The sequence below is a fragment of the Artemia franciscana genome, chromosome 17, assembly GCF_032884065.1.
Source record: "Artemia franciscana chromosome 17, ASM3288406v1, whole genome shotgun sequence".
NCBI lineage: Eukaryota > Metazoa > Arthropoda > Branchiopoda > Anostraca > Artemiidae > Artemia > Artemia franciscana.
Window position 1 is genome coordinate 29,595,203 of NC_088879.1, and position 15,963 is coordinate 29,611,165.

The window sequence follows — 15,963 nt, forward strand, 5'->3', positions numbered from 1 at the left end:
TTGGAACATATAAATAGTTTTTGGGGTGAAAAAGGAATTTTATTTTGTCTTTCTTAATCTTTTAACTTTCCTTGGAAATACATTACAAGGAATTAACATTTTATTGTAAATACATTGTTAATAATAATAATCCATTTTATATGTTTATACTGAAGCCTAAGGAGCTTAGATATAAATTTCGTTTTCTCTTTCATCTCTACAGATATTTTAATCTCTTGCAATTTCGTTGAAAGATTATTCAAAAACTGAAGCTGATGTTGAAGGAATAAAAAAAAAACAAAAAACAAGAGACTTGGGTCAAAACTAGGAAAAGATTGGAAGATGTATTTACCGAGGTTACACCAAAACCCTTCTTTATTGAATTTCTGTATTAACATGGGAAAATATGTTAAGGAAACTAAAAAAAAAATCAAACAATCTATATATGTAAAAATAAGTTGTGTGTGTGTGTGTGTGTCGAGTGACGTCATGTTTGTGTGTCGACTGACGTCATGTTTGTGTGTCGACTGACGTCATGTTTGTTGATGTGACGAAATTACACACCGGGACATCAGGACACAAATGACGACCGGGACACCGGGACATCTATATATAAAAATAAGTTGTCTGTGTGTCGAGTGACGTCATGTTTGTGTGTCGACTGACGTAATGTTTTTCGATTGACGAAATTACACACCGGGTAATCCGGACACAAATGACGACCGGGACACTGGGACATAGGGAATATAAATGACGACCGGGACACAAGGACTGTTCGATTAGCAATCACCATCAACAAAGCACCGGGACACAAATGACGACCGGGACACAGGGAATATAAATGACGCCCAGGACACTCAAAGAGAAATTACAAACCGGGACACCGGAACAGAAATGACGACCGAGACAAAAATAACGACCGGGACACCGCGACACAGGGAATATAAATGACGACCGCGACACTCAAAGAGAAATTACAGACTGGGACACTGGGACAGAAATGACGACCGGGACACAGGGAAGCAACAAAAACGGGGACGCTGGGGGGCACAGGGGGATATATAAATGACGACAGGGACACAGGGAATGTTCAATTAGCAATCACCATCAACAAAGCTCAGGGGCAATCATTAGAATAATGAGGTATAGATGTGAATATAGATTGTTTTTCACATGGACAATTATATGTTGCATGTTCAAGAGTCGGTAAACCTGACAATCTATTTATATGCACAGACAATGGGACAGCCAAGAATGTTGTACATTCACAAGTTTTACGTAGTTAAAAATATATATGTATATATATATATATATATATATATATATATATATATATATATATATATATATATATATATATATATATATATATATATATATACACAGGTGGGACACAGGGACACAACTACAATGGCGCGTAACTAATATGGCGCGTAACGACTTGCGCGCGTGGAGGGGGGGCTTGGGGGGCGCGAAGCGCCATCCCAACAGCTAGTAAATTATAGAAACAAAGCCAAGCGTCGCTCTTCGTATAGCTGTAGAATAGCAATATTATTTTCTAATCTGTATAAGAGGGGAACACGGCTTAAGATCTGCGTTGAAGTTCTTGGAAGTCATAAATTTTAACCCCTGAGGTAGTTGATGAGCTCTCTTCCGCCATATTACCCTATTTAAAGGTCTGCTTTTGACTACCTCCCAATCTGCTCCTAAAGGTTGTTGGATCTATATATTCGGTGGAGCTTATTGGAGAAATTAGCTTGCTGAATAAATTTGGCGTTTGAAGAACCAATTACTGAACTTAACACTGGACCAAAATTTCTCCATTTTTCCCAAAAAGCGACGAAGGGATTGGCCGATAAGGATATTTTGTTTTTTGGTGGAGCTAAAAAGATTTTGATTAGATTTTCTGAACCTGGATTTAGCCGAATCCTCCTATCTTTAGTAGGGAGAGAGGCGCTCTATGAATTTTGACTAACAACCTTAAATTTTTTTATCTCGGTTAAGCGGAAACTTTCTACCGCTAACGACGTGAGTCAAATATCCTATTTCGAAAAAATATATATATCTTTTATGCATTACCACAAAGCAAAATATTATATTTGTTCAGCTACATGATACCTCACTGTTTTTCTATAGTGACCGTAGTACTTGATTTCTTATTTCCTGATACCAAAAGAGTTTTTGTCACCGATACAAATGATTTTTATAAAATTATTTACTGTATATCGGAGAAATCTTTTATGTCAGAAAAGACGGCAGGAAGGCCAATAAATCCCAACAATCAGAAAAAAAATTCTTTGGTATTTGTATAATTTTAGTACATCTATGGTTTGAAGAACTATGATCTTTTTGAAGAACAAAAAGCTCTCCGGCGGAAAGTTGTGTTTAATATCTGTTCAGCCAAATTATCAGAACAGCGGGCTTTAAGATATACTACATATTGTTAACCTAAGGTTTAAAATAAATGATAATCAAAAAACGATATGTTAAAATAAAATAAATCATGTTTTACTGAGCTGTCATTGAAATAAGCTACAAATTTTTTTTTTGGTATATCCTAATTACAAATTATGGCTATTCTTTTATTTTGGGGCCTTCTTTTTGAGGCCTTTGTCTGGTTATTACAATTCTATATTAGCTGATATTCTATCACCTTTTTACCTACTTGACTTGACTTTCTTCCTCACCAGGATCACCAGCGTGGAAGAAAGTAGTTAACAGTACCGTCATTCTTCCCCAATGACACTGTCCAGGGTTAGGAATGAGGCTTCGTTTGAGTGATAGGACGGCTAAGGAGGTGTTGATTTATTATATCAGCCCATCAGATGTGTGGGGCCGTCAAGGAGGTTGCTAGTCGTTTCCTGATGGACTAAAATCCGTGATGATCGTTGCAGGGGTACTTGGTGCAAGGTAGAGTAGATGGCACCTTCAAGAACGTGCTTCTTTGGGCTATAATAAAGTTTAAACCATTTCTTGGTCAAATCAGTATACAACCTTGACTCAGATAAAATCTACATTCTGCAAAAACAAATTGTAGTCCCTGTATCACAATTTAAGCTTCAAGCTTTCTAGTATTTGCGATGTAAAATGCGTATTGGGATATCTTTATATTACCAGCTTACTATATTGAAAATCTTAAAATAAAGATACTAACGCGAAAATTAGTAATTTTATTGATTTTATCAGTTAATGAAAAAGTTCATATTTAGGCCAGTTTTAAACATAGTAATATGATCAATAATGACAATGAGAGTTTTGTTTTTTTAATCAATGTATTGTTACGAACAACGAAATCGTACAATAACAAATTAGTGGTAAAATTTTGGCCTTCCTCGTGTCCGGTAACGCATCTAGCTACTTATATTAGAATGACGTAATATCAAAATATTGTAATATCAAATTGTGATACTAATATCAAATTGTAATACTCTGCTCAAGACCTGTTTTGCCGTAATGGTATAAGCTCTTCGTGGAGTATTAGTTTGGGAAATGTATTGGAATTGAGGAACATTAATTAAAGCCAAGTTTTTCTTGCTCGATAGCTCATCAACTTTCTTTTCCTTTGTTTTCCTTTTTTGATTCTCTAATATGCATAATTTCGGGCTAATAAAGCTTGTTTTTCTAGGATTTGTGTTTAGTTTTTTATAAAATCAGCTCTGGAATGAACATTTGAGAAGATGAATGTTGTCTTTAAAGTATTATTGTCTTAAAAGTGTTGTTTCCATTCGTTAAGAGAAACTGCGTTAGTGAGCCACAGTAATATGGGAAATGAGGAGATACGGCTTGAAATGAAATAGAGGGCTTAAACATCGAAGGCTGCAAATGAAAACATTGTGATCAACCTGAGAAAAAGAGAAGTTGGTTTAACATATTACACTTCAAAATGTTGTAATTTATCGTATCAATGAAGCAAGAAGTTATTATTTGTACTTAACGAATGTGCATTAAAATATCAAAGAAAAAAGTTTGGTTCGAAGTGTTGCCTTCATAATGCCTGAAGTAGTCATTAATGAAGTTAAAGGTTATAAATTCTGCTTCATTAATATGTTTATTGCATTTTCTATGGCAAGATTCGTGTCTACTAGTTGCTGTGATAAGCTGCTCTTCTCAGCAATTCCTGTATGGAATCATTGTAACTCCTTCAATGCAAATGTGGTTGCGACGATTTGCTCTTTCTGCCTCATCCCTGGCAGAGAACATATTAGAAAATACTTGTGCCGCAGATAGAGGATAAAATACCACTTCAAAAATACTACTGGCACTACAAAATTCGACTGCCCCAGTGGGATCTGAGCCCTGTCAGAACCTATCTTCAGTTGTCACATCAAGATGCTTCTGAAATGATATAGAAGATTAATATCAAATTACAGAAACGACATATCATATCATTTTTCAAAGTCACATTTTCCAAAAAAAATTTACATTTCCAAGAAAAAAAGGAGTATACAATGATGAAAACAAAGTAAATAAATATGTGAAAATGTTATGGGTTCTGTGATTTTCTTCTCTCTGATTTTTCCGAGATTGTTCGTATTAACTGACACTAATTATTTTTCTCTTTTTTTCAGTCTACTTGTCACCGCCCTTGGTCATATCAAATTAACAGATTTTGGGCTAAGTAAAATGGGTCTTATGTCAAGTAAGCCGATTTATTTTTGTCGCCCGTGGAACTATTACTGGGCAAGGTTTTTTTTTTCCTCTCTATAATTGTTGCATAATTAGCTTTTAATTGCTGCATAGTTACTTACAGTTGTTGCATTGTTATTTGTTGTACCTTTTTCAAGTAGACTAGTATTTAGATTTGGGCCACCCTTCTTAATATTTAGAAAATATTGCGTATTATTTTCTTCGTTTTCCCTCTCTTATTTTTGATTTTCATCTAATTTCGTCTTATCATTATAATATTTCCAACTTTATAACAGCATATAAAGATTTAGTAGATGTAATATTTATGAAATGTAACTAAATGTAAGCCCCTGAGTGTTTTGAGTTTGTCAAGGTTAAAAACAAACGAATGGCACATTAACCATTATGTAGATGGCTGTACCTTGGCACATTAACATCCAAATAACCAATGTAAAACAGTTCAAAATAGGGATGGAACCTTTTTATTGACAGTGAACAGATATAAAATTTAACTGGATATTTCGAATATATATACAATGTTCTTTTACTGCTGAAGATGAACACTGTATATGTGTTTGAAATATCCAGTTAAAGTTCATATCTGTTCACTGTCAATTGAACAGTGAACAGATATAAAATTCATCCCTATTTTGAACTGTTTTACTTTCGTCATGGAAAGGCAGTGTGGTCTTCGAAGTTATCTACAAATAATCAATGTTTCGTTTTCGAACCTTCTGTGTGTTTTTAATCAATGAGCCAAATTATAAATTGTTGTTCTTCAGCAAAATTAACCTACAACGTAAAAGGAAGAAGGTGAAATTTCAAATCATGCGCCTGTAAAATAGGAAAATTCTAATTGAAAAATACTTCTTCAAAATATGTACACGGATTTAAAATGCACTTGTGAATCCCTTCGTGCTGGAAAGTCGAATTTCCGTGTTTGATTACATTTTGCACTCATAAGTAACCACATACATAATATTTTTTACATTCCTTTTCATCTATTGGCTGTTTTCGCAAAAACAAAAGAAGTTTGCAAATTAATATTGGGCAACATCTTGAAAGAGTTGATACTTATTGAGCTGTTGACACTTATTATTCGACCGACAGTCTATAAGCGGTTGAAAATTTTTAGACTGGTGAATATACTCCTTTACAGCCTGCAGCTCTAAATTACACTGAAAAGACAAAATACTTACGCGATTAGATTCATTAGTGTCAAAATTATCCATTAACTGAGTCAACAAAATCCTGGGCATCGGAATTAGGAAACTATTATCCCGACTGCTACGTCCCGAAACTAGTAAATTGCTGCACCAATTTTAGCTAATAATCGGAATCGGATGAAAAAATTTCAGCAACAAAATCCTGGGCATCGGAATTAGGAAACTATTATCCCGACTTTAGAAGCTTCTACGTCCCGAAACTAGTAAATTGCTGCAACAATTTTAGCCAATAATCGGAATCGGATGAAAAAATTTCAGCAACAAAATCCTGGGCATCGCAATTAGGAAACTATTATCCTGACTTTAGAAGCTTCTACGTCCCGAAACTAGTAAATTGCTGCACCAATTTTAGCCAATAATCGGAATCAGATGAAAAAATTTCAGCAACAAAATCCTGGGCCTCGGAATTAGGAAACTTTTATCCCGACTTTAGAAGCTTCTACGTCCCGAAACTAGTAAATTGCTGCACCAATTTTAGCCAATAAGCGGAATCGGATGAAAAAAATTCAGCGACAAAATCCTGGGCATCGGAATTAGGAAACTATTATCCCGACTTTAGAAGCTTCTACGTCCCGAAACTAGTAAATTGCTGCACCAATTTTAGCCAATAATCGGAATCGGATGAAAAAATTTCAGCAACAAAATCCTGGGCATCGGAATTAGGAAACTATTATCCCGACTTTAGAAGCTTCTACGTCCCGAAACTAGTAAATTGCTGCACCAATTTTAGATCCCAAACTGTGCTAAATCGAATACCGAAAACCCTATTTTTGTGGGAGCCATTTTCTTTCAGCAAATCTAATCACTTTTTTTTTATCTCCGAAGTTCAAAAAAGAAAAGTATTACACACGGAAGTCCCTGGAGGCCATGAAAATAGCACATGCTTATATTTTTACAAGTGTCGTAGTTTCTGTTCCCAGTTTTATCAATCTACCAGTGTACCAAGAACTTCTGATCCACATTAGATGTAATATACAATAGCGAAATGTTTCTCCAAACATAAGAAGCATTTCATAGCGCGCAATTTGGCAAGTTTCTCAAACCGTCAGAGCCATAGTTTTAGTTGCTATTTGGTGCCCCATCGGAAATATTTGTCATTGCGCGTGTGCGAAGGCGGGGTCTTGAAGCATGTATGGTTTTAGATGTGTGTCAAAAGTACTTTAAACTTGGTTCTATTTAAGCATTATTAGTGATAGTTGACTTATTTGTGTTAATGCTAAAAAATAAAGTATCCCTTATTATTGTTATTCATCAATTAAAACAAGCCACTACACCAATTAAGACAGATTATAGTATAATTTTTATTCACCTCTTTCACTAACGTTTAAGTGTTAAGTATGAACTAAACAAAATGTAGGTAGTTATTTTATTTCTTAGGAATAATTAATGTTAATTTCTGAATGTTAATTTGATCAGATTCATGAGTTCCGCTTGGCATAGACAAGGGAACCCTAAAAACAAAACTCCTGGTAACAAATGAAGAATCACAAATTTAATTAAAAAAAGTTATAACAAAATATAACATCGACAGATTCTTTTAATAGAAAAGTTTATCAAGACACAAGCCTATTGCAAGCCATCAACAACTGATTTTTTTATTAAAATCAAGTTGCCATCAGTCCATGGCTAATTGGAGAAAAAGCCAAGACAGTTGATAGTCAGAGTGAGAAATAGATGGCTTCTTCCCTGTAGCAGATGAAAAACTATGAATTTCCCTCTCTATTCAATCAAAATTCAACGGTTAAAATGCTGTATGCAGTACACAAAACCACTATCGATCAAGAATTTTGACTGAATACTCAACTTCTTTGCAACATTCAAATTTCAATACATCTAAATTTTTAAGCAGAGAAACTGAATTGTTTTTTTTTATTATACAAATATTCTTAGTATTAACAACAATAACTTAATGTCAATTAAAAACAGAAAAAGATTAAACTTGCAGAATCTTTTTCCCATTTTTTTTTTTTTTTTTTTATAAAGAAAGTGAAGATCGAAAAGCTTAGCAAATTATTTATGTCAATTATCTCAGTACTGCGAAAGCTTCATATGCTACTTTTAGACGCAACAGCAACGTTACTATGATAGTAATTTTAGGTAACCTCAAGGTAAGCCATGGCCTTTCTCTACAACTATGTTTCATTGACTCCTTGGGAATAGTCTTTCAGATTCTCACTTGACCTAGTTTCCACTTCTTCTCTAGTAGATTTCATTTTTCTTGTTATTTTTTTATATTGTAATTTTTTTTATGACATCAACAAATATATTCCTGACGAATAAGAATTTGTGACGAAAAATCACAATTAACGACTGAACATCATTTTTTCTTGGAATCCAATTTCACTAAATTCTTAAAGGGGACTAGACAATATCCTCAATACTCAGGGAAAACAAGGGACATTTTTTCGGCTAAATGATAGGTGCATTAAAATCAAAACCAGCAGTGGAATATACTATTGTCTGTTTCTTTGTAAACTTGGTGAACCCAACCAAAAAGGCCTCATACACGATGAAGGGCATTAATCCTCTTGTTTGAATCATAAGGCACCTCCCCGTAAGGGAGGGGACAATTTCCTGAATTTTGTATTAAGTTAATGGTCTTTTAAATTTCCTATGTGTGAATGAGGTGATTTTTTTTTCAAACAAAAATTGAATTTTAGTATGGAGGGGGGGGAGGGGGTGAAATTTAATAATTAGCCAGGTTAGTGTTACGAAGACGAATTGAGGGTGTTATTGGTTCGGCGTGAATCGGGATTTAAGCAAAGTTATATCATATCCTCGTTTCTACGAATTATTTTCGTGTATTTTGTCCTAAGGAATATGGCAGACTATGGGAGAACATGGAATCAAATGGAGAGTTAAAACTTACCTAGATTCGGATTATACAGGTTCTTTGAGTGTCCTACATAGAAATATCAGAGAAATGAATGAATTTTGGAGGTTTCGAGAGTTGTATTGGTTGTAGGTGCTCGTTTGACTGACCATATATAGAACAATGAGCTGTACGAAAAATATGGTTCAATCCCACTTTCTAAAACTATAATAAAGAAAGGATAAGATGGTCAGATCATGTTTTGTGAATGAAGGAAAACAGATTACCATGAATTGTGTTTTTCGGCCATCGTCTGAGGCCAAACGAAAAGGAGGTTGTCTCTAAATAGGATGGGGAGAGGCCACGAGAAAGCATTTACAGGACAACGGAACTTCATGGGAAGGGGTATAGATTGAAGCTTCGAATATGTGGTGGAATGCACCCAGCTGATTTAGCCTCAGGCGGTTTGGTTCTGCAGTGAGTTGTTAGTAGTATTAGTTAAGGGGATAAAAGAGTGTTGACAAGTATTTAATGTCAAACTTGAGTGACTTTGTGCTGCGGGAGTTCGTTGCACAAGCAGTGGTTTGGCAGTCAGCTGGAAACCATTAATGTAGACCAATGTCAACCTAACTGAATGAGCAATATCTAGCCTAGATACATTTAAGCTAAAAGGAGAAACTAAACCAAACTTTAAATATTAGACAATGCTTGAATGTATTTATAAACTTAGCAAAGACAAACAAAGAAAAATTGGAAATACAGCTTTAGTTATACACATTACATTAAACGTAGCCAAACATAAAACACAAAGTTTATTCATCTTTAGGTAACAGGCAAAATCCCACTCACAGTTTCGTCACTAATCAACAAGTTAAATCTGAAACGACGCAATGGAGGGACAAAATAATACTTTTAATCTAAAAAGACAAAACGTTTATTAAAAGCACATGTTGTACCCAAAACCATGAGTGTATTTGACATATCTTACACAAATAATGGCATTGTGCCCCTAAAATTCTCTAATGGATGCTTTTAGAACTGACATAAGCAAAAACTAGAGTTACATTTATTAACTGTTATTAATTATTCTTAGCCCTTCCTTTTCGCAACTGAAACAGTTACTAATAATCAAAGAAATAAAAAACAATATATAGACTCCTAATGACCTAGTTGTTTAAGGTTCTAAATTCTCTACTGGATGGTCATTTCCTGGATGTATTTCACGGGTATATTACTTAGTACAGAGCGGGGGAGCATAACAGTGACGAAAATGTTTCAGTACCAATAAACGACTAGCTAGAAAACTGCTGGCAAATTTCATGTACTACATACCAAAATAAAGCCACACTATTCAAGCTATATACCGTGACTTTCAAGATTAAAAAATATTCCAAGGTAAAAAGCAAAATTAACAAAAAGAAGGCTACTCCAGAAAAGCTTAACAGACAATACTTTTTCTCTCGTATAAAAATAAAAACTTCTTATTATTATTAAATTTTTTATAACACTCCTTGGTTTTGGGTACGACTCTAAAGTTGTATACACAAAACATATCACATGCAAACAATTGCATGCAGAGTCAATACTGCATAAGCTAAGCCAGGAAAAACACCTTATCCGATTCAAAGAAAATGATAGTAAAAGTGAACATGCAAATTGGCATACGTTTAAACTAACTGAACAGTTGAAAAAAAATCCGTGCTTGATTTCTGCTTGTAAAGTGCAATCTAAAACTGCAATCTTTAATCAAAACTAGCTTTTACAATATTAAATGAGCCGTATAGATGCCAAGTCGGTACTCTAGTGAAAAATGTCAAGGGATGAGGGACGAAATAAAAATAATTTATTTGATAATATAGATATTCAAGGCCCAGAAATTCGGAGAAATTTAGGATATCGAGGGGCCTGCACTCAGGAAAATAATACCACCAGGGTGGCAGGGCAGGCCAAGTATTCTTGGTACCGGCTTATATGTTTGAAGACAGATAATGGGTAATGTACAGATAAACAACAAGTGTTACGTGAGCACAATGCACTTTTTGCATGCATATTAAAAATTATTTTGCTTAATTTCTTGCTGAAAATGCTGTGCCACTGAACTGTCAGATCCCAAAAGTGACCAAAAATTAACGCAAGATATGATGTGAGCGGAAAATAGCTTAGTGGTGTTTTACCCTAGCAACATGCCTTTTTTTACTGAACCTTCGCCAAGCCGAAATTTTGGTGAAATTGATCTAAATTAAAAAAGTAATTTTTTTCATTAATAATATTACTTTGCCACAAAAAAAAACAAAAAAAACACAGGAATTAGAATTGAATTGTCATTAAAACGTAAATCATTTATACTAGAAGAGAAAATACTTGATTCCCGAAGCTGAATTAAACAAAGCAGGTTTTGCCCATAAAAAAGATTGGATTAAGGATAAATCAGGGCAAGTAAATTTTTCTTATCAGCAAGCACGAAATTTAGTAGATCAGTGTCAATTTTAAGTAAACTCTTTCTAGCCTAGCAAATTCAAGATTCATCTGGAGGCGGGACGTCTTGCTCTTCTGGCGCTGCAAATCCATCCTGAAAGAGAGGAAAACATTTGAAGTACACATATTAAAACACAACATAAGAACACAGTGCGTTTCAGCGTGACAAGGTCACTTATCCTCGCCCTTTAAACCTCAACACAGAGGTTCAAGGTTAGAAGGATACTATCTTGGTACCTCATGGACATTACATTCAGTAATCATGCCAAGAGTAGGGCAAGGATGTATATTATTACATTCATGGAAAGCAGTACTAGAAATTCTTGTGATTCTGATTTGTCGTGAAATCAACGTAATTGTGTGGTTTGTTCAAGTTAGCTGCAAAGAGGTTTGAGACTCTGAGACCTGAAGTGCATGCTATGTGACGTCAACGTCCTGATTCTAGACTCTTTTGAGGGTCATCACCACATTTTTGGAGAATAATTCTAGGCTCTTTTGAGGGTCATCACCACATTTTCGGAGAATAATTAATAGGTATTTGACTATAAATCATTCAAAGAAGCAGTTTTGTTGGTGAAAAATGATTGCCGATTATGCTGGCTAACCGCCCATACAGCAGGTACTCTTTCCAATTGCAAGGCCTAGAAGCAAACTATAAACTAATTGATGACGCTGTAGTTCTTACAACAAATTAAAGAAATTCTTGTAGAAGACACCGTCCTCAAAGTTTTTCAATTTATGTCTTTATTTACTATTTTGACAACTCCAATCAGAGATTGCTTCTAGAGTATTTCTTGAAAAATTACACGGTGCTTTTTGAAAAATAGCCTGTAACCATTTTCAAATACAATTTCCAGACATCTCTCCCTGAATTCCATGTCCAATGCAATGCAGATACAGTTCAATCTGATTAGCAATGGAAAAATCACGGATCACAGAAAAGATAGGACAAACAGAGTCTCAAGCTAGAACGCTCAAAATAACTTGAACAATCAAAATAGAAGTAGATAAAAGGTCAAAGATGACTGACTGGGTAACATGATTATGGGTTTCAGGATAGTTGAAAATAACTAGAATATAAAGAAACCATAGCTTTTCAGCCTATGCCTATTGCGTACCTAAAGTTAGGAATAAAAAATGTACACAGTTTTAAGATTTTTAATAATTTAACTGCGATCACTGTTTATTTTTTTAGCTTACAGAAAAAAAAAATTACTACTATCATCGGATTGTTGTAACTATCGTTTCCCTGAAAAAAAAAATGAGTTATTTTTATTTTAACTTCCTTTTTATAGGGAAAGGTACACGAAGAGGCTCCTAAGTTAAATAAATATGAGCATTGCTCTTGGATGTAAATCAATTCTCGAGGAAAAATTCGCCAATCAGTGGCCCTAATCAGAAAGGGGGAGGGGTGAATTTTTTTTCATTTGTATTCAATATTCCTATTTTCGTTGCAGTAAATTTCTTCCTCTTTTGCATCAAGAAAAAAAAATTCTTGACACCAAATCTTACTGAAAAACCGATTGGCTTACCCAGTAGGCTCAAGTGTTAGTGTTTTTGTTGGTGTGCTTTATGACCCTTTCTGCTTTTTCGTCATGTTTTATTTCACTATTTATCTTTTTGGTGTATGTGGGTAGTAAATAACATCATATTATCACAGCTGGAACGATGAAGATCCAGTTAAATCGGACAAATAATCCGATGGCTCTAGGAGCCAAACAGTCAAACTGTTCCAACTTCAGTTGCATGTAGCATTTTCAAAAATGAATGAACATGCACAGTCAAGTTTTATGGCCCTTTTTCAAGACATTATAAAGAAATTTCTTAAATACAACTTGAAGAAAATCGCTATATTTGAGAAAAAGGTTTCTATTAAAGATAAAAGTAAACACTAAAATCATATTTTGGAAAGTGGCTTTCATAGAAACACTGACGAAAATTTGGTGCTATTCCAAAACTTGATAACTTAAAAAAAAATATAAGAAAAAACAAATAGCAGCTTTCAGGTTTGATCAGGCAAATCAGGAATCGATAACCGTTCATAGTGCAATGTACAAAGTTGTGTGGGGTACCCATTGTCTTTAAAGAGGTCTGAAATACAAGAAAAGCCAAACAAAGATCTACATTTTTGAATTTTCCCGGAGTACCGGTACTTCTGGCCGATCTTTTTGAAATACCAATGGCTTCAAAGTGAAAGCTTTTTTTGTCCCTTAGTTCTAGGACTTTTTCGTTGCGTCAAACAAACCTAACCAAATATTTATAACCACTGCTACAGAGTCAGTCCACATTACCACCAACTCCAACTTTGAATCCGACTCCTGAAACTTTAATTATAATTGCTCTGACTCCTAACATTTTCTCTAAAGAAGTAAGAACTACGACTCCAACATTCCTGCTAAGTTACAGCGGAAATTCAATTAAAAAATTTCTCCTTAAATACATTGTTTAGTTTTAAAAACATCCTATTTACTATAATTAGCCTACAATTTTAATTTTATTTATTATTGCCACTTTTTACTAGTATATAAGAGCATTTGGTTTGACCCCAGCCTTTGTGTGTTTCCATAACTCCGATTCCAAAGGGCCTTACATGATTTCTGTTACTCCGATTTCATTCAGCAAAAATCTACTCCGACGCCGACCCCACACCTACGCAGCCCTGTTTGTAACACCCAGTATATCCGCGGCTGATTGTAGATCAATAAAAGGATCAATAGGATGATACAATCAGTATGTTATGTCAGGCTATTCAATAAGTATAGGCTAGCAGGAAATGTAAAATCTAATTAATAAAAGTGACGTTTTTAAATAAGAAGAAAATAAGGATTTTATTGATATGTCAAAAGTCAACTAAGGGGATAAATATAACAGAATAGAATAGCCTAGCTGGTCTTTGAGACGCTTTGTAGGAAAGTCAATTAAATAATAATTGCTAGTATACCTGTAATTATAATGTAAAGCTTTTAATCTTGAACAATAATAATAATATTCATACTAATGCACATCTTAAATTCATGGCGTTGTTTGTCTTTTGCTTCAGCAATAAGAATGGTTAGACTTCTTGAACTCTATGATAATAAATTTTTTCGCTAATTTTCAGCCAATTTGTTTTACGCACGTTCCTTATTTTTGAACTCTGCGCCAGCTCAACATACAAGTATCTAACTGCATATGGAAAAAATGAATGTCTTTTCATGAAAATGAATTCCCTTTTTTTAAGACATACATGGTTGAATTAGTTTCCACTTAGGCTAATCAATTTAAAGAATCATATTTCGTTTTCGGATCCCTTCTTCCGTCTCATACGTCAATTTGGTTTGTGGTTGTCTAAAAAAGGCTATATGTACTTTTTGTTTAATCACACTTTGAAGTTATGTCATCAAAAGGCTTATTCGTTTCTGGACTTATTTTTTCAATATATGTCTTATGGGAAAATTTTGACTAAATATCTGAATTCAGAATGGAAAACGACACTAGATTCACTGCTCAGATTTTTCAGTAAAAAAAAAAAAAAAAAAAAAAAAAAAAAAAAAAAAAAAAAAAAAAAAAAAAACGCGTCGAACAGTGTTACCATTGGACAATTCTTCTTGCGCTTGTTCGTCTGTGTTGCCCTTCTAAATTTTCACCCAATATTGATTTTTTCCTACATTTCGAATACCATATTAAATATATGCAAGTATTCGCATTAAAAGGCTAACAAGACAATCAATTAAAAAAAGAAACGGTTTACTAAAAGACAATATTCACACTGATAAGATGCGATATTAATAAATTAAGTATAGAAGGGAGGTATGGATACGTGACTTTGGCCACGTTTGCCGAATGCTAGCGAAAAACAACAAAGAGAGTCAATTAACAAATCAGAGAAGATAAGAAGGTTTTTACGAACATCACTTATTAAAAGCAAATATTATTAAATGCTAAGAGGTTATTGTTTTATTAAGACTAAAAAGCATATTATATATACAGGTCTACGTGATACAAAGCTTAAAGAGGGGTCATCATTTTTTTCCCTCCAGGGGATAAGCAGTGTTTGTCCGAACCTCATTAGCTTGATAATATTTTGGTACTTGTTAATTATCCAGAACACACTGAAGAATTTTGACATGTAAGAAATGAGAAAGACTGGCTTAGCTCTCTGTATTCAGAGACAATTAGCTTATGCTCAGTGGAAGACTACGTTGTAGGTATATTTTAATTAAATACGCCCACTTTCCATAATTCTTTTATCGTAATTTCCGTAATTTTGTTAATAAAGTGTTATATTTTCATCATATTTTGGTATATTTCATTAGAATTAACCTAACTTCACTTCTTATATGTGTTCTGTATAATTAACAAGCATAAATATTTTTTATTGTCAATATTAATAGTATTTTATAAAACTGTTCTACTAACATCAAACCTAGTTCATATTTTTGTTGCTTAAAGATGACAACTCCATTATAGATTAGTCTGTCTGGAGTCAAATAATTAAATCTCTCACTCAAACAAAGACAAAACAAAAATGAGATCCCCAACGGATTCTTTTGCTGGACTTTCGGTTCATGCATACTTAAGACTTCATACTCGTCTGCGTGATACAAAGCTTTAGATAGGGTAAACAAAAAAAAATCCATGGGTGAGCCATATTTGCCCAAATCCCATTAACTTAGCCATATTTTTAAACGTTTCATATTAACAGCAAACACAAAAACACACAAAAATAAAGAAAATCATAAACGGTTCCTTTACAGTGACATCAACTGTGTATTTGGATTATGACATTTAATTGCAAACTTGCTAAAGACCATTTTTGACTAAGTAAGTAAGTAAGCTAGTTAATCATCGTTATGTAACCGTATT

General features: G+C 34.0%; 1 protein-coding gene across 6 annotated transcripts in view; it reads right to left on the reverse strand.

The window, feature by feature from the left end:
• Positions 1–9,332: 9,332 nt before the first annotated feature.
• LOC136038125 (F-box/SPRY domain-containing protein 1-like) overlaps positions 9,333–15,963 on the reverse strand; it is a 46,447-nt gene continuing 39,816 nt past the window's right edge. For all 6 annotated transcript variants that reach the window (XM_065721150.1, XM_065721149.1, XM_065721148.1 and 3 more), the window contains one exon: positions 9,333–11,212. In XM_065721150.1, coding sequence (XP_065577222.1) covers positions 11,166–11,212 — 47 coding nt within the window. In that variant the 3' untranslated portion in view covers positions 9,333–11,165. The remainder of the gene's footprint in view (positions 11,213–15,963) is intronic.